This window comes from Ceratotherium simum, chromosome 21 (assembly GCF_057802395.1).
Source record: "Ceratotherium simum simum isolate JZ-2026a chromosome 21, ASM5780239v1, whole genome shotgun sequence".
NCBI lineage: Eukaryota > Metazoa > Chordata > Mammalia > Perissodactyla > Rhinocerotidae > Ceratotherium > Ceratotherium simum.
Genome location: NC_141920.1, coordinates 30,478,113 through 30,496,232, shown reverse-complemented (window position 1 = coordinate 30,496,232; position 18,120 = coordinate 30,478,113). Strand labels below are relative to the sequence as shown.

Below are 18,120 nucleotides of genomic sequence, written 5' to 3'. Positions count from 1 at the left end.
AGTCCTACCATTCTGGCTGGGAACGCAGGAAGAATATGAGGAATTTTCCCTTCTCCACCCTCAAAGCTGTCCTTCCACCATCAAGCCCTGGATGGTACCGCCCCATCAGTGCCCCTCCTACCTTCTGGGTACTTGTACTTATCGGTGACGTCCAGGCGAGAGTTGCTGCCCACTGCCTTGGTGCTGATATACTGGCCAACGCTGCGAGATTCCGAGGAACTCCGCTTCTGGGTGCCGTTGTAGACATCATAGATCCAGGTGATGCGGTCAGCATTAACCTCCGCAAAGATGAAGGGCATGTCGAAGTCCTTGTCCACATCGCCCTCTCGGACAGCGATAACCGAAGCTGGGCCACACTGGAACACCCCTGGCGGCCAGGATGCACAGGTTGGATGCATGCCAAAACCAGGCCCGTCTGCAATAGCCCACCCCAGGGCTCGCTCCTCTAGGGGCCATCCACGACCACCCAACTCCCCTGCCTCTACCCCGCCAAACTTCTTCAGCCCTGACAGTCTGCCCCCGTCATTTGGCACTCAGCACAGACCCTCCCAGGTTATTGTCATCCTCTGCAATGGCACCCTGGTCAGACTCCACCTCTACGGAAGACTGGCCCAATCCTGCATTCTGTGAGTGTGGACTTCCTGCTGACCCACTGCCTTCAGTCCAGTTCCTAAAAAGGAAAGTTCTGCTCTCTTGTGCTCAGGGCTGCTTCTTTTCTACCTCTGCAAATCATTCTTCCCAGATCATCACCCCCTATTCCTGGACAACTTTCCCAAAAACCCAGCCCACAGGTGTTTCTTGCTCCTCTGAGCTCCAAAACCCTGAACATCACCTCCCTCCTGTAGCTCTCAGCATATAGAGCTCTGATAGATAGATAGATAGATAGATAGATAGATAGATAGAATAGATATAGATGGATAGATAGACAGATACACAGATTAGATAGATAGATGATAGATAGATGATAGATAGATAGATAGATAGACAGACAGATAAATGGATGGGATGGATGGATGGATATAATGTAGATGTAGATATAGATATATAATTACAGTTTCATTTCTGAAGTGTCCAGCTGAGAAAAAGCAAGGTGCAGCAAAATAGAAAGAAGAGTATTATTCTGTTTGTGTTTACAAAACAAATAAACAAAAAAGATACACACACACAGACATACACACACTTTTGTATGCCTGGAACAGTGACTTTCAACTTTTTTTTACCATGACCTCTAGAAATAAATAGATTTTACATCATGGCACATGTATGATCCTGAAACACAAGTTTCACAGGACAATACTTATTCTTACCACTTTTTCTGATATTTTCTTTCCTTTTCCTTTCCTTCCGCAATCCCTTTCCAGGGCATGCTATTACATTTCTTAAAACAATGGTCACAACCCACTAAATTGATTTTATAACCACTAATGGATTGCAGCGGAAAGTCTGAAAAACAGTGGCCTAGAAACAGTCTAGAAGGCTCCCCCCCTATACCCCCCCATCTAGTGACGCTTGTTGCTTTTGGTAGAGAGGCTGCGGTTGCGGGAGGGGGTGAGATCGACTTTTCACTGTAAGTCCTTTTAGAATGGTTTGAAAATTTTTTTAACCATGTGCACATATGACTTTATAGAATTAACTTTTTTGAAGTTTGAAAGAAACAACTGAAAATGAAGGGAACAGACAAGACCTGCTCCAGATGTCAGAGGAGGGAAGAGAGGAGGGTCCTGTAGAGCCTGGGACCCAAGCTCTGACAGGGGAGGAGGGAGGAGAGGCCAGAGGTGGGAGCAGAGCCTGGGAGCACGGCGACAGGGATGAGGCCAGCCTATGCGAAGGAGCGCTCAGCTGGGCAGGGTACATGCATGCAGGTGAGAGAGGTGCTGAGGGCTGGGCTGAGCTAGGGAATTTGGGCTAGACCCCAAGGCAATGGGAGATGGGGAGGTTTCTGTGCTGGGAGGGACAGCCTACTAGGGTGGTGCACGGAAATCACTGTTGGCAGAGGACAACTTCTTTCCCTTGTTGCCTGGCGTGTGCCAGGGCCTCCGCAACAGCGACGACAGCCGTGTGGGTGCAGGGAAGGCACCCATTTAATAGTAGCCTGAGCCAAGCAAAATTAGGGGGGGAAATCTACTTTGAAAATATTTTTTTTAAATCCCATTGTGCCTTCCAGAGATGGAGATGACTCGGGTGACCTTCCTGTGCTGTTGTCGACTACTGCAAAGAATTGAGAGGCCGTGACCTAGAGCCAGACACAGAGAAGGAGGACACCAGCAGGCTGGCAGAGGGTTACCTTGGCTCCTCTCCTGGGGGGTGGCATCCAGAACCTGCCATCCATTGTACGAGGGGCCCAGGTCGGTCCGCACAAACCAGGCTTCATTCCAGACATGGAAATTCCTGCAGATAGAACCACAGACTGCAGAGGCCACACAGCAGGCGAGGGGCAAAATACCACATCTCTGATCTGATGGTGCAATGCCCTAATACTCATCAAGTGGGTTTACTCTGTGCCAGCTACTGTGCTAAACCTTGGCGAGCATCGTCTCACTTAAATCCTCACAGCACTATGAAACCGGTACTATTTTTATGCCCATCTCATAAAAGGGGAAACTGAGGCTCAGAGAGTTTAGGCAGCTAACAATGGCAGAATCAAAGTTTGGACCCAGGTATGCCTGGCTCCAAAGCCTAGGTCCTTGACCACCATGTTCTACTGCCTTTCTGAGGAACAGAACAGAGCTAGGTTCGAGTCAGAGACCCAGCAGGCAAACCCACACAGCTTTCTCTTGTGCTTCCTGCTGGGGTACAGTTCTGTACTTCATGTGGGCTGAAAATGAATGTGGCTGCAGCAAGAGCAACAGGCCTAAGAGCCACAAAGCCTCTGGGCTGAGGTCTGGATTGAAGAATGACATATACCAGTCCTAGAATGTTCTTCATCAATGGCATCCCCTTGTCTCCCAATCTGTATGTCCAAGTCATGGCTCCCCTCCCTTACCAGGTATAGCCAATCAGCCAAAGTCTTATTCATTCCATCCCTTGATTCTGCCCTCTTCTCTCCTCCTTGCCACTCCCACTGCAACTATACTAACAATGGCTTTGGCAATTTTTGGTCCAACTAGAAGAAAATGTAAGTCCAACATAAATCCAAGTTGTGTCCAACCTGGAAAAAAATTTTTTATACTCATGATACGGAGAGGATAGCTTTAGACAGAATGCCAACTTCAGAATCTGTAAGGGAAAAGACTGATAAATTTGACCAGGTAAAAATATTAAACTTGCATATACCAAACAAACAAGCAAACGCTAGTTCTGTTTCCAATATGAAGGAGTAAGCACACAACAGATGGTCCCTTCTGTGGATAACAATAAACTGAAAAAAAAATACAAAAGAGAACTTTCTAAGAGTGAACAAAGTGGGAGGATTTTGGAAGGGAGTCAAAACTTGGAGGGAGGGAATGGCATGGGGCGAGTTGCACTTTTGGTGACTTTGCCCTAAGGACCGGCAACAGTGGGAATAAAGTTTAGGGCAGTAAAAACTCCAACAGACAGCCCACATCTTTCTGACCTGAGGAGCCAAGAAACAGAGTCTTGGTCAACCAGGCCTGCTAGAGAGTGAGGGGGAAGTCCTGGAAAGGATAGAGTCAGAGAAAGGGGACCCCAAATTTGTATATAAACTTTGCTGAAGCCTCTGGGCAACCTCTGAGCCATGCATGTACGGAGGCAGACTATAAGCAGTTCAGCTAAAGATAAAAGAACTGAACTGAGATGTGAGCTGCTGCCCACCACAGGTGAGGCAGAGTTTGCAGCTTGAGTCTATCTCAGGTGGACTGCTAAGGCAAAATAACAGAATCCAGACATACTCGATGTCCAGGATACAATCCCAAATTACTCAACATACAAAGAACCAGAAAAATGTGACTTATCCTCAAGGGAAAAGACAATCAACCAGGACTAACACTAAGCTAATCCAGATGTTGGAATTATTGGATAAGGACTTTAAAGCAGCTATTATAACTATTCTCAATGAAATAAAGGAAAATATGCTCATAACAAATGAGAAGAGAGGGACTCTTAGCAGAGAAATAGAAAATATCAAAAAAGAACCAAATGGCAATTTTTAACTGGAAAAAAGACCAATATGTGAAGTTAAATAGTTCAATGGATGGGCTTACTAGCAGAATAGAAATGACAGAGGAAAGAGTTGGTAAATTTGAAGATAGATCAGTAGACATTGTCCAGTCTAAAGAAGAGAGAGAAAAGAGATTGAAAAAAAATCAATAAAGTGGAGAAAATACATGCAATATATACACTAGAGAGAGATTTGCTGTAATTAATATTATAAAGTACTTACAAATCAATAAGAAAAAAAAAACTAAAGAAAAAGTCAAACATGCCAATTAAGGACAATGAGCAGGCAATTTTTATGTGAAATACAAATGATCACTGACCATATGAAAATAGTTTTAAACTTATTACCATTAAAATAAAATTAAAATGACAAAAAGATACCATTACACCTATTAGGCTGACAAAGATGAAAACATAGAATGATACGCATTGTTGTGTGACACTCATTTCCAGGTGTGGGAAAACAGCACTGTCATACAGCACTGGTGGGAGTTTAAATTGGTCTGACATTTGTGGAGGGCAATTTGGCAATGAGCATGAAAAACCTTTAAAAATCTACATACCCACTGAGCCGGTGATTCCACTTCTAGGAATTTCTCCTATAAAAAACTCACAGGAGTGCCATAGATGGACATGGAAAGATGTTCACTGTAGCATTGTTTGTAATAGCAAAAATAATGGAGGAAAAGTTCATCGATAAGGGAACAGTCAGATAAATTGTGGCAGAGCCATGCAACAGAATATCACACACCTGTCTAAAAGAATGTGCAAAATCAATCTAGCATTTACATGGGAAGATGTCTAAAATATATCATCAAGTAAGAAAAGCAAGTTACAAAATAGTATGTTGATATATATGTATAGGTATAAGCTTATAAAAATGTATACAAATATGATGAACCTATTTGGATTTAGAAAATTATACATAAAAAATCAGTAACAGCATCTTAGATAACCATAGTTTAGATAACAGTTTGGAGTCTATATTGTATATATGGATAAATTTGGGTGCATATTAAATTTCTATAATGTTTACATTTTCTATAATGAGAATTACTCATCATTTCTATAATTCTGTAGTTATAAAATAAGTGAATATTTAAAAATATATTTTAAACAATAACAGCTAATACAGTAAATGTCTTCATAGAAAGTTATTAAGTGTTCTAACTGCCTTACATATATTAACTCATTTAATCGTCACAACACTCTCCTAAGACAGGAATAATTATTATCCCCATTCAACAATTCTGGAAACTGAGACACAGAAAGGTGACTTGTTCAAGGTCTCACAACAAGTGAATAGTCAGAGTGGGATCTGAACCCAGGCAGAAGGGCTGCAGGGTCTTGCTTTTAACTATCGAACTATACTGTCTCTCTAAATTTTTATTTATTGACATAGAAAGATATAAAAAATGATAAAATAGATTGTTTAACTTGATCCCATTTGGGTAATTAAAACTCAAAGCACATACATCTAATGTGTATGAATATAAACAAAATAAAATGTCTGGAAGGCTCTATCTCAAAATGTTTTTCTTGGGTAGTTGTGTTACTAATGACTCTTCTTATTTATTTTTTATTATTTTATAATCAGGAAGAGATTGTTTCCATTTTGCGTGTTGGAAGAGGCTTCCTGTGGGGATCCGATAGGATAAGTGTGGATGGGGGAGTTCTACACTATACAGGTGTCAAAGGAGGATAAGGTGCCCCTTAAGTACTTATCAGGTGCAACGTGACCCTGCGACATCCTCCAGGGAGCGAGGGAGATATGGAAAGTCAGCTCCAAAACAAGGCAGAAAGGGAGAAGGCCAGAGGAGGTGAACAAACAGATAATTAAAAATAATACCAACCAATGATACGAGTGGGAAGAAAGGATACACTTCACTCCTGTAATGAAACCTAGGTCATCACAATCTTTCTGGAAGGCAACAGCAATAGATGTCATGAGCCTTTAAAATGTTCATTCCCTTTAACCCTGGGTATACCATTTCTAGGAATCTTTCTCATGAGACTGATCACAGATGTGCTCAAGATTTCCATATAAGAACGCTCATTACTGTGTTATTTATAGGAGGAAAAAAGAGAAATAGATAACAGAGAGAATAGGAAATAGTTAACAACAGGGAAAGAGATAATGGTTTAACTATTCAATGGAATATGATACATTTAAAATCTTATTTTTGAAGATTATTGCACGACGTAGGGAAAATCCTCATGACAGATTGTTTAGTCAGAATCACATGATTTAAAACTGTTTATGAAGTGGTTGGTTTCCAGGTGTGGGAAAAAGTGGGATATATTAACATATACTCTGTCTTGTCCTCCTGCCTTGTAGAATGTATAATCCCAATTCTACAAACAACAGCAGCTCACAGAGACCAGATTGGATAGAAAAAGATCAAATATTAAAAGTAGGTGAACAATAGCATTACAGACGACTTTTACTTCTTTATATGTTCTGAAATTTCCTATAGCTGTGAAAAAGAAGTTATAAAAATTATCTCCAGGAAGACCCACAAAATGCCTTTTTGAATGGGCCTGTAGGATCGGTTAGGATTCACCAACAAAAAAGCAGGAAGAGTGTGGGAAGATGATTCTAGAAACTGAAAGGGACAAGAGAGGGATGAGAAAGCATAAGAATATCAAGTTTCACAGTTATTTGGTTCCTGGCAGAGAAGCCTACGGCAAGGGTGGGTTGGTAAAAAAAACTGGTGAGTAGCTGTGTTTTAATACTTATTTGCAAGGCGGGAATTTAAGACAGCACAGATAACAACTACATCCTGGTTCCTCCCTCATTCAGAAGCCAGCACTTCACTCATACTTATTTGGAATCCATGGGCCTCTCAAATGCCCAAGGGCTCCAACAAGGAAATTCTGGTTGGTTTCTGGTTGTGTGCCACACTTTCTCCTACTGCCCAACCTTGGGCTCTGTTCCTGTCTTGGGGGTTTCAAGGGCAGGCTGTACGTTTCAGAACTACCTGAGTCGTCTACTAAAGATGCAGATTCCTGGGCTGGCCCCGTGGCTTGGCGGTTAAGTGCGCGCGCTCTGCTGCTGGCGGCCCGGGTTCAGATCCCGGGCGCTCACCGCCGCACCGCTTCTCCGGCCATGCTGAGGCCGCATCCCACATACAGCAACTAGAAGGATGTGCAACTATGACATACAACTATCTACTGGGGCTTTTGGGAAAAAAAAGAAAAAGAAAAAAAGGTGCAGATTCCTGCCCCTCCTATCTCCTTCCACCCAAATCAATTCTAATGCAAACTTTGAAGTTTATAAACCACTTGCCCTAGAGACAGCAACTGAGTTATGCTTACCTTTAAAATTCAACGGGTCAGGAGACCCTGTCTAGAAAGTCACCCCAAATCCCTACCCCTTTAGGTGGTGAAAAAGCCTCTTTGTCCTTCCAAATGCAGTTCAGATACTGCCTCCTCCAAGAAATCCTTTCCTGATGTGCCAAGAGGGTGCCAACCACACCTTTGTGCTATCTCTGAATCTTGCCCATAATTCAGTTACATGACTTCTTCTACTCCATAATTGCCAATCTTCTCATGCACCTATGAACTCCTTTAGCGTGGTTCCTGCATCTCACTTCTCTTGGTGCCCAGTGCCCAGTGCAGGGTCTGGCATACAGCACATACTTAATCCTGTTGGCTGATTGAATCATTCTGGGGCCTGGGCCACACTTGCAGCCTTGGTTTTCTTGGCTGTGGGTCTGGCTGAGCTGCTCTAGGCATGTTGGGGACTGGCTAATTATTAGTGGAGGCTGGTGGCCATGGAGAGATTGTGTTAGGAGCCATGCACCCGAGCCAAGGTATGGTTGCCAGCAACTCTTATCCAGAACTGGCTGACTCCACCTCCCTGACCACAGGGTTGGATAATCCCCATGTGCCTCTGCCTTGGAGCTCTATAAAGTCTACAAGTAGAGTCAGGTCTGTGACTCTAGAAAATGGTGAGTCAAGTCAAATGAATTAGGAAAGCAAGCCAGAAATGTCAAGATAGAGTTAACCACGGCCAAACCGTCCTAAATCACCTGGCTGCTTCTCAGTGACTGAGTAGGCCCCAGAGACTTCCTTTATAGTGGCCCAGAAGGCAACCGTATAAAAGAAGTATCCTAAACTAAGCTCCCCGCAAATGTCCTGACTGTCAAGCAGCGACTACTCCAGAGCCTTGCGCCTCTTAAGCCAAACCACTTGCGTGCGCCGAATGGCTTAGGAGAAAATGTACCCCACTGGATGCTGTAAATGTTTCCAGAAAGATCTGGAAGAAATTGCTGAGGTCCCCTGATCTAGCCCTTCATTTTACAGATGGGAAACTGAGGCACAGAAAAGTTAGGAACTGGGGCCAGCCCGGTGGCGCAAGCGGTGAAGTGCGCGCACTCGGCTGCGGCGGCCCGGGGTTCGCTGGTTCGGATCCCGGGCGCGCACCGACGCACTGCTGGGCAAGCCATGCTGTGGCGGCGTCCCATATAAAGTGGAGGAAGATGGGCACAGATGTTAGTCCAGGGCTGTCTTCCTCAGCAAAAGAAGAGGAGGATTGGCGGATGTTAGCACAGGGCTGATCTCCTCACAAAAAAAAAAAAAAAAAAAAAAAAAAAAGAAAAGTTAGGAACTTATGGAAAGTAATGCACTTATTTAGAGCATCTAAATGTCTCCAGCTGTTTGCCTTTACTTCTCTCTAGGCTTTTATTTTCTCATTTATGAAACGAGCAGTTCCCTCTCTAAGATGCCTCCCAGTCCTACTGTTCTTTGATTTGGGAGAGTCCTATTGACAGAGACCTGTGTTCCCCACTAGCTTGGACACTAACTCAGTTTGGTTTTGGGCAAGTCATTTGTCTTCACTGAGCCCCTGAGACAACGTTTACTCTTACAGAGGAGTGACATTTGCTGCCTAAGTGGGAACCCAAGAGGCCAGCCTCTCCATCTGACTGAGTTGAACAGCACCCAACGCAACCAGAGCCCTGACTGGTGTCCAGCCAACCAGGAAAATCTCAAGGTAAGAGCTGTCAGATTTCTCCAGGTCAAGGTCAGTCAGGAATAATAATAACATTCTCTGGTGCTTTACAGTTTACAAAGCCACCTGGGTTCAAATCCCATCTCCACAATTTTCTAGTTACATGCCCTTGGGTAATGCCTCTGCGTCTCCGTTTCCTCAACTGTAAAATGGGGGTGATCATAACAGTGCCCACCTCATCATTTCTGAAGAGGACACGTCAGCACTTAGAATAGTACCTGACACACAACAGTTGTCCCCAAAATTAGTAGTTGCTGCTATTATTGTTAAGCACTATCAGATGCTTAACCTCACTTGATCTTTACATTCTATTACTTTAGGCACATCTGAACAAAGTTCTAAAAGCTTTCAACATTTGCAACATGTAAAGATTCAGATTGAAGGTTTTCTCTCCAAACCCAAACTGCCCTTATAATAACAGGCTCGTAATTTCACTCCAGGCAGAAAATGACTGGTGGTTTAGCTGCCCCCCAGGTGGGATCTATGTAGAAGGGACGGGATAGCTCCCTTGGGAGGGGTAGTTCTCATACAAAAAGTGGGCTGAGCTGAAGCTCCAGAGAATCAGAAAATTAAAGCTAGTAAGAGACTTAAGTAAACATCTAGTCCTAGGCCAGTCCTTAGATTTCACTGATGGGGAAACCTGGGACCAAAATGATGAGGTGGCTTACACAAGTCCTGGAGTGAGACGGAACTGAGGCTGGAACTGGGTTCTCTGTCCTCATACCACCCAGGGCTGGTTCCCCGCCCACAGCCAGTAGGGAATGGGGCGGGGAGGGACCAACGGCTCCCATTGCTTTCTCAGACGGGTTCAGAAAAGGCTGGTAGGGATGGGAAGGTGAGGAGTGACGAGACTCTCAGCAAAAATCAGAGGTTTTGGGCCTGACACCCTCCAATGAGACCAAAAGAAATGACAGTGGAGACCCCCTGGAATATGTCCGTGGACCCAGACTTGCCCCACGGTGATTATGTTGGGAATGAATTATGAAGCTAATATAAGGTGGTAGCGTAGAGTAGTAACCAAGAGGTCTGGGTTAAATTCCAAATTCAGCTTGAAAGCCCCACCTTCCTGCTCCCAGGAAGCCTTCCCTGACGACTCCTTCCCTGAGTTCCCACAGTGCTTACTGTCTGAATCACTCACCTGGCGCTCCACATGTCACCCTGTGTCATTCATTAGCCTCAACTAATGGCTTTCCCACTTCCCTACCAGCACTGGAAATGCTCTCAGCAGAGGGACCGAGGCTCAAGCCTTCTGTTCTCTCCGCAGTTGCTAACGTGCAGGATAATCACAGAAGGGTTATGCCAGAAGGGTACTCCTCCCCCAAATCAGTCATTTTGTCAGACCAACCATCTCCTTCATGAAGGAAACCAAGGCCAGGAATGGCACTATCCCAACAATCAGAACAGGTTGCAATGGGATTTTGGACCCAGCAACAGCGAAAGAAAAACCTGGGAGAAGAAAAGACACTCATTTATGAGAAGCTGGAAAACAAAACCTCGCTGTAAGTAGCAGTGTCGTTAGAGAGAAAGTCGTATATGTGCAGATCAAGAAAGAACATCCTGAAATACGCTTTCTCTCCCCCATTAAACCCCAGCACCCATGAGAGCTTGGGTGAATTACACAAGCCTCACTCTCCTTCAGAGGGGAGTTGTGCCAGTTGCTGGCACAGGGTTGTTGTGTATTTGTTTTAGCAGCTTTTCCCGGTAATTTTTATTTTCCTTTGACTTTATTCCACTAGTTACACTAAGCACATTTCAGAAAAGTTGGACCTACTTATTCTGGGAATAATAAGTAATAAAGAATATTTTACACAGACTATCTCAAAGTTGAACATCTGGAAATAAGATGGCACCTGCCATCAGGTTATCTAGCCATACATATGCATGTGAGTGATTGTGTGTGTGTACGTATCCTTTGAAATGGATTAAAACAATGGGTTATTGACATATGTGTGTACTACTGCATACATACAGACACACAGATATCTGTGTGTATATAGAGATAGAGACATAATTATTTTTGGTTGCCATCTGGTAATAATTTGGCATATGGTATAAGCTTAAACAGCTGTAACAATATCTATTTTATGTATATATACTGCTATATGAAGTTATAGATAAACATCTATAAGTTTCATATAACCCACTTCCAGTCGACATCTATTACACATTACAAATATTTGTGTGTGTAAATACATGTGCACGTGACATATTTGTGGTTAGAAATATATATGCCCAATTACGTATAAAGCTTCTTATTTTTGTTTGGAATCCAGAATAAACTAACATTTTATTCTACCAACCAAGATACATAAAAAGTATATACGTGTAAGAGAAAATGTGTTGCTTTTCTTCAAGAAAGCACATAAGTCATATGGGTTGCCTGAAATAAGATAAATCTATATTTCTTACTGTAAAATCAATAGCCTCAACGTTTATCTTCTAAAGTAGCATAGCATCTAATGGATCCTATAAATTCAGGGTGGTTTCTCACAGCCCAGGGGCCATATCCTTCACTGCTGTCAGACCCGTCATCTGGCGGCAGCACAGAGCGGATCATCAGACTTTGCAGAAGCGTGAGAAGCATGGTTTCGGGTCTTGCTAGACGTGTGATCAGCATTGTCAGAATTTCCATTCTAAGCTGTGTGTTGGCATGTCGTTGCCTCCCAACTCCTGTTTGGCACTGAGCCCCAGGGGCTGAGGAGAGCAAGAAGCTGCTCAAAAAGGGTCTGAGACTCACCATACGCTGTCGCGGCCTTTGTCCAGTGGATTGCCCATGGGGTCGTAGTACACATCCACACTGAGGTTTCCGTCAGTGTCATGAGCTGAGTTGAAGTTGGTGATCACGCGGGCGGGAATCCCCAGAGACCGCAGCACTGCAAGTCAAGGGGCAGCCTGAGGAGCTGCAGTGGAGGCGGGACCTTGCAGCGCCCCGCTGCTGCCCACCGACCCAGCACAGCCACGGCACACCCAGAGTACCTGTGTTGAGGGTCCCAGCAAAGACCCAGCACTGGCCAAATTGCACTGGTCTGAAGCCAGATTTTTTCCACCCCTTGAGGATCTCCACACTGCCGTTCCAGCTCCTTGGGTCCTGGCCACCGGTGTAGTCGCCGCTCCAGTTCCCAGAAATCACACCATTGTCATCATTGCTATTGATCTGGGCAGGAAAAAACCCCAAATGAATCAGCACAGAGAGTGACATGCAGCATTCAGGGGACAAGGTCGGGAGATGAGAAAGGAAGCCAGGGAGCTGTTGAGTGCATTTTCTGCGTCTTTCTGGGTGATTTGAGGTTGATAATTGTAATGATGATCCCCAGGGGTATCAAGCAGTTTATGAATTTGAAAGTGCTTTGCTTAACAGGCCATGTGTGATTGCCCCTAACCCATATATCAATCCTGCGTAGCAGGCTCACACGGATAACTTAGGCTTCACGGTTAACTTAGGCTTCACGGTTTGTCAGCGGCAAGGCAGGGTCAGAAAACCAGCCTGCAGACCATTTCTTGCCAGAACTCCCTGGCTGTCGCTGGTGTCTGACTTGGGGGTCCACGGTTTGAAACTGTCTTTTGGTGAACAGGTCTTCTAAAAAGATCGCGTAAGGGCCCGGACCCGTGGCCAAGTGGTTAAAGTTCCGTGCAGTCTGCTTCAGCAGCCCGGGTTTGGGGGTTTGGATCCCGGGCACGGACCTACTCCACTCACCAGCTATGCTGTGGTGATGTCCCACGTACAAAAAGATAGAGGAGGGGCCGGCCCAGTGGCACAAACAGTTAAGTGCGTGCACTCCGCTGCAGCAGCCGTTCACCGGTTCGGATCCCAGGACCGCACCAACGCACTGCTTGGCAAGCCATGCTGTGGTGGCGTCCCATATAAAGTGGAGGAAGACGGGCACGGATGTTAGCCCAGGGCCAGTCTTCCTCAGCAAAAAAAAAAAAAAAAAAAGAGGAGCTTTGGCAGATGTTAGCTCAGGGCTAATCTCCTTGCAAAAAAACAAAAACAAAAACAAACAAACAAACAAAAACCAAAAAGGTAGAGGAAGATGGGCACAGATGTTAGCTCAGGGCTAATCTTCCTCAAGCAAAAAAAAAAGATCACTTCAGAACTTTAGCAACTAATTTCTTCTTGGAAAGAATAAAGATGGAATATTGCTTTTCATTCATTCATTCATTCAACTGTTCTTGTATAAGTTGATTCTTGTATAAGTAACACAACCACAATGCAGCATGAAAATAACACTGGACTAGGAATCAAGAGACCTGGGTTGCACTGTCTTTTAGAGACACATATTGAAATATTTGTGGGTGAAATGACATCATGTCTGGGATTTATTAAATAATCTGTGGAGGAGGGGATCAGAGACGAAACAAGACTGGCCTTGAGTGGGGAAGTGCTGAAGCTGGTGACGGGTACAGAGGAGTTCATTTTACTTTTCCTTCTACTTTTGGGAAGGTCTGAACTTTTCCATAATAAAAAGTTAAAAGAGAAAGAAGGAAGGAGAAACTTGATTGATTATAAGCCCAGCCTTGCCACGTGTCAGCTCAGTGATTGTGGGCAAGTGAATTCACCTCTCTGGGCCTTAGCTCTTCACCTTCCAATACAAGGAAAGTAGGAAACAAACGAGCACTCAGGTGTCTTCCGGCAGCTAAGTGTTCAGAGTTTATGAAACTCTGACCAGCATTTACCCCAACCGTAAGTGAGAGGCTGGACCAGGATCTCCCAGGGCTCTCGGAGCCTGTGAGTCCCTACTGCATCTCTGTGGGGAAGTCCACAAAGGCCTCCGGGAATGGACAGTCTGGAAACAGAAGGATCCTGGCCCAGGACAGGCCGACTGGGCCTTCCACAGCGCCTCTGTGTGGTAGGTGAGCTCCACATCCCCTTGCAGGAGGGCCTGGGCTGTAATTGCAGGATCAGGCAAGGCGGGGCCTCCTCCAAGATGGAAGATTGTGCAGCCCATCCCCAGCTTCTGAGTCACAGGCGCTCCAGCCACCAAAGTGGTAATCAGCAGGGTCATCTCTGGCTGAAAGCTGACATTTCAAAGCCCCGCACAGGCCGTAATTAGCTCACTGCCCAGCCCAACCAGGAGGTCTGGAGAACGCAGCAGGGAGGTGCCGCAGAGGAAATTGGCATTGGGATAGAGTGGTTTGTTGGAAGGGGGAGGGTGAGTCAGCTGCTGCTGGTGCTGGCTGGCCTCACCCCCCTGCCTCCCGGGCCCGGAGGCTCAGCTTCATAAACCACCCTGAATGCCTGCTTCCCTTAACCGTGGCCTCGGCTTTCATCCCACCCTTCCTGGGCCTCTTGGTTTTCACGGTTCGGCCCAGGCCCCGCTTTCTCTCTTCACTCTTCCCCAGCTGCCCTGGCTCTCATCCGTCTCCTCAGGGCCTCCACATTCCCTGGGCCTCTCCACCCCTTTCCTGCAAGGCTCCGTTCAAGTCTCTACTCTTCCAGGAAGCCCTCTCTGATTACCCCCAGATATTTATCATGCAGTCAAAAGACTGTTCAAATTTCTAACCACATAACTAGCTCATTAGCTTGGATATTCTCCAACTCAAAAGGAAAGAGACTGAGAAATGACTAACCCATTAACAGAAAAAAAAAGTTAAAGACACTTCTGGGTAATTGTTTAGTTTGAGTTGTTAAACCCTCTGACATTTAGCTTTTTAACTTGTAACTTTTGAGCAGGTAGATCGCATGTTTGGACATTTTGTGATGGAGATGTTCTCTACACACTGAGTGCAGAGTGATAGATTCCTCAGGATCTGGCTTATGTGTGTAACTCTGTGTGTGTGTGTGTGTGTGTGTGTGTGTGTCGGGTGGGGGGCAGGTCTCACGTGGAGAGACTGGGTGAGTGAAAGAGGCCCTAGGTGGCCAGTTCAAGGCCTTGTTCTGGTTTGACTCACAGGCTGTGTGCTGTGAGCAGGTCACTCTGGCTCCCTGGGCTTCAGTTTCCCATCTAGATAACAAGAGGGCTGGCCCGCTGCCCTCCCAGCCTAGCATTCTCACTCCATGCTGTGGAGGGCATGGATCAAAGCCAAGGAGGTTAACACTTTGGCCTCACTTGGGAACTTACCCCCTTTCCCAGGAGGCCCCGTGGTGGAGCAAAGTCTCAGCTTTGCATCCACCTGGCCCTGGCCGCCACCTAAGGGGAAAGTCCCCTTGTCATCTGAGAAAGGCCTCAGGCTACAGTGGAAGGGCTTGGAGCCAGGCGGACCTGGGTCCAGTTCTACCCTGCCACTCACTCACTGTGTGCCTCAGGCAAGCCCTTTAAGTTAGAGGAGCCTCAGGCTCCCCGTGTGCAAAATGGGAATGGTAAGAGCCACCAACCCTATTTTGTCAGGCTTCAATGAGATGACGTGTGGAAAGAGCTCAGGTGCCTAACCTATGGTTGGGTTTGATACACGGTAACAGCTAGTTATTACGGCTATTCTATCACTCACCATTGCGCTCAGCACCCGGCCAACATATTTGGGGTCGCTTCTGCGGGCCACGTCAGTAGCAGGGTCACGGCGGAAATTCAGACTGTGATCCAGGACCGAGAGGGAAATGTTCAGAATGTCTTCTTCAAACTGCTCAAAATGGGATCATATGTTAGAATGAAAGAAATGACAGGTGGTGTCGGCTGATTAAGGGAGCTACACGGTGAGAACCACGGGAACAGCCTGGGTGCCTTCACTCTGGGAGTTCCAGAACTGAGAGCTGCCGAGGAACGACCACCTCAGCACCTTTGCCCCTGAAAACTCATCCCGAGCTCTTGCTATCCCCGAGGGCTGTGCTGAGGCCTCTGATGTGCGTGGGACTCCCTCACTGTCATGAACTTGGGAGCAAGTCCCTTACTCATCTGGGCCTCAGTTTCTCCGTCTGTATAACCAAGGATCAGGCCAGGCTCATCTCTAAGTCTCCATCCAGCTCTGACTGTGATCTTGAGCATATTACTTAGATTCCTGGGGAGGTGATCATAAAGATAAAATATCACGCTAAAAGAGGTCTTTGAAGGTATTTTCACAAAATGAGACTTATGTTCAGCCATTGTTTCTCCAAGGGAGAAGGCCAAGTGCTCTCTTGCCTGAGGGTCTTTGCATGTGCTGTTCCTTCTGCCTCCAATGCTTTTCCCCAAGATATCCATCTGGCTCCCTTGCCTTCTTCAGGTTTCTGATCAAAAGTTCCTTCCTAAGAGAGGCTTGCTCAGTCCATGCCATCAAAAATAGCCTCCCTTCCACCCCTGGACGCACTCCATATCCTTACCCTTTTTTTTCTTTTTAATTCCTTCCAATGAAATTTGACACAGAAACCCAATGTATAAACTATAAGGCAGACTTGCTCTGGTTGACTGCAGAATGGGGACTGGAGATGGGCAGAGCCTGCACCTACCCAGCCCCTCCTGGGCATCCAAGGGACCCCACCAAAAGTACCTCATTCTCATGCTTTCATCTATCTGCTGGAGAAAAGAAAAAGTGGAGGGAATCCCTGAAGGTTTTCTAGGCTGAGCAAACCGGGGAACTCTGTGGATTTGGATCGGGGGTCACAGTAAAGAAGGACCAAGAGGCTACGGTCTTGAAAGGCCACATGCACATACCAAGAAAGTTTCATTACAGTCTTACACGGAATGAACAACAAACTATATTATTGTCCCAAGTGTCTGTGCTGGGCCCTATCCTCGTTTGTGTATTAGAGCACCAAGAACACTTCATTGCATCGATTTAGTTATTTGTCTGTTTTGCCCATTAGATTGTGACCCCCTGAAAGACAGGAAATCCATCTTATCCGTCTCCTGCATCTTTAGCGTGCAGTCTGTGGCCTAGCACACAGTAGGTGGTCAATAAATGTCTTCTGAATGAATGAATGAATAGCAGGGCAGGCAAATGGACAGATTTGGGAAATTCCACCTATCTGTGGAGCCAGCAGCTGAGCTTCTTGGGTAACAGGGACATTACCCCAGCCTCCTTATGACGCTTTTACCTGTCCAAAGTTCCAGCCAATCATGCTAATTCGATTTGTGCTTCCCACATAGATGATGCCAGCATCTTCCTGAACGTACTCCTCTCTCTCGGCTTCGTTCCTCATAAAGACACCATCCGCTATTTGACATAGAAATCAGATATCAGGGACTAGAATCCTACAGAGGACTGTAGAGACCAGTCCTTCTCCCACTCCTGAGTACTGGCCTGGGGGCTGGAGCAAGCCACACCTGCAGCCCTTCCCTCAGCCTCCACTGAGGAATGAAGCCTTGGGCTGTAATGCTTGCAACTCATATTGTGGGAACTATGAGCTTGAAAGAGAAGCTGGGATAACCTGAGGGTGTGAAAATGAGACCCCAGGAATGAGCCACTTGCTCCTTCAAGCAGGAAGCTACCTCCATGCTGCAGAATTGTACTGTGGTCATTGTCCCTTATAATTACACCATACTAGGCCATTTGTAAAAGCTCATGAGGTCCCTGCAATAGCCCCAGAGGAAATAGCAGGATGCCCATTTAATGGTGAGGAATTTGAGGCCCAGAAAGGTAGAGTGACTGTCCAGACTCACACAGCTGGTTAAGTGGCAGAGTTGAGACTCAAACTCATGGCTTCTGACTTCTAGCTTCTATGCTCTTTCCACAACCCACAAGCTTTCTCTAATCAAACCTGAGCTCATGAAAATCATCCCCCTCATCTCCTTTCCACGAGCATTGCTTAGCTGATGGCTGGACATAGGGGTGGTTAGGTGCCTACCTTGCAACCAGGGGTTAAAGAGCAGTATGAATGTCCCAAGTTTCAGAACGAACTCTTTGCCCTGGGAGAAGATCTGAAGGTTCAGTGTGTACCGTCCAATGGGTGCATTGGCAGGAGTGATGATGGAGATGGTCAGAACTTTGTCCTTGTTGGACACGAGCTGTGCACCCCAGCCACCACCACTTGTCTTGTTGGAGAGTGGAAACACAGCCTTTGTCCCGGCTGACTCTGAGGCGTAAGACCCTGTAAAAGAAGACAGAGGACGATCGGAACCAAGTAGTGCTGGCCAGACTGT

The 18,120-nt window shown here is 45.9% G+C and overlaps 1 protein-coding gene across 1 annotated transcript in view; it reads right to left on the bottom strand.

The window, feature by feature from the left end:
• TGM3 (transglutaminase 3) overlaps positions 1–18,120 on the bottom strand; it is a 39,845-nt gene that overhangs the window by 11,410 nt on the left and 10,315 nt on the right. The window contains exons 3-9 of the mRNA XM_014790131.2: positions 17,826–18,068; positions 17,076–17,194; positions 15,557–15,685; positions 12,107–12,284; positions 11,868–12,003; positions 2,285–2,388; positions 122–367 (exon numbers count right to left, since the gene is read on the bottom strand). Of these exons, the coding sequence (XP_014645617.1) occupies positions 122–367; positions 2,285–2,388; positions 11,868–12,003; positions 12,107–12,284; positions 15,557–15,685; positions 17,076–17,194; positions 17,826–18,068 (1,155 nt within the window). The remainder of the gene's footprint in view (positions 1–121; positions 368–2,284; positions 2,389–11,867; positions 12,004–12,106; positions 12,285–15,556; positions 15,686–17,075; positions 17,195–17,825; positions 18,069–18,120) is intronic.